This window comes from Mesitornis unicolor, unplaced genomic scaffold (genome assembly GCF_000695765.1).
Source record: "Mesitornis unicolor isolate BGI_N332 unplaced genomic scaffold, ASM69576v1 scaffold37769, whole genome shotgun sequence".
Classification (NCBI taxonomy): Eukaryota; Metazoa; Chordata; class Aves; order Mesitornithiformes; family Mesitornithidae; genus Mesitornis; species Mesitornis unicolor.
In genome coordinates, this window is record NW_010208570.1 from 4,292 (window position 1) to 4,578 (window position 287).

A 287-nucleotide genomic window follows, 5' to 3' on the forward strand; every position below is an offset into this window, starting at 1 on the left:
GCTGGAGGCCTGCATCTGCTTGCAGAAGGAGTCGAACTGCTGCTGCTCCAGCTCTGTCATCACCCGGTTGAGGGCGTAGATCTGCAGGAGGAGGGCAGAAAGAAGAGGTGATGGGGGGGATTCAACCCCAGTGTTGCAGTGTGTGTGTGTATCCCATCTTGCTGTGACCCACCCGGTCGCTCACCTCTGCCCTCTGCCTCTGCTTCAGCTCCTGCTGGGCTGATTTCTGCTTGGCCTTCTCCAGGCGGGCTGCAGGCTCCCGGGACTTTGGCCTCTCCTTCCGCCCC

The 287-nt window shown here is 61.3% G+C and overlaps 1 protein-coding gene across 1 annotated transcript in view; it reads right to left on the reverse strand.

Moving 5' to 3' along the window:
- Positions 1-283, reverse strand: part of CCDC23 (coiled-coil domain containing 23) — a gene marked incomplete at its 5' end in the record, with an annotated part of 888 nt that extends 605 nt beyond the window's left edge. The window contains 2 exons of the mRNA XM_010192563.1: positions 10-81; positions 185-283. Of these exons, the coding sequence (XP_010190865.1) occupies positions 10-81; positions 185-283 (171 nt within the window). The remainder of the gene's footprint in view (positions 1-9; positions 82-184) is intronic.
- Positions 284-287: the final 4 nt, after the last annotated feature.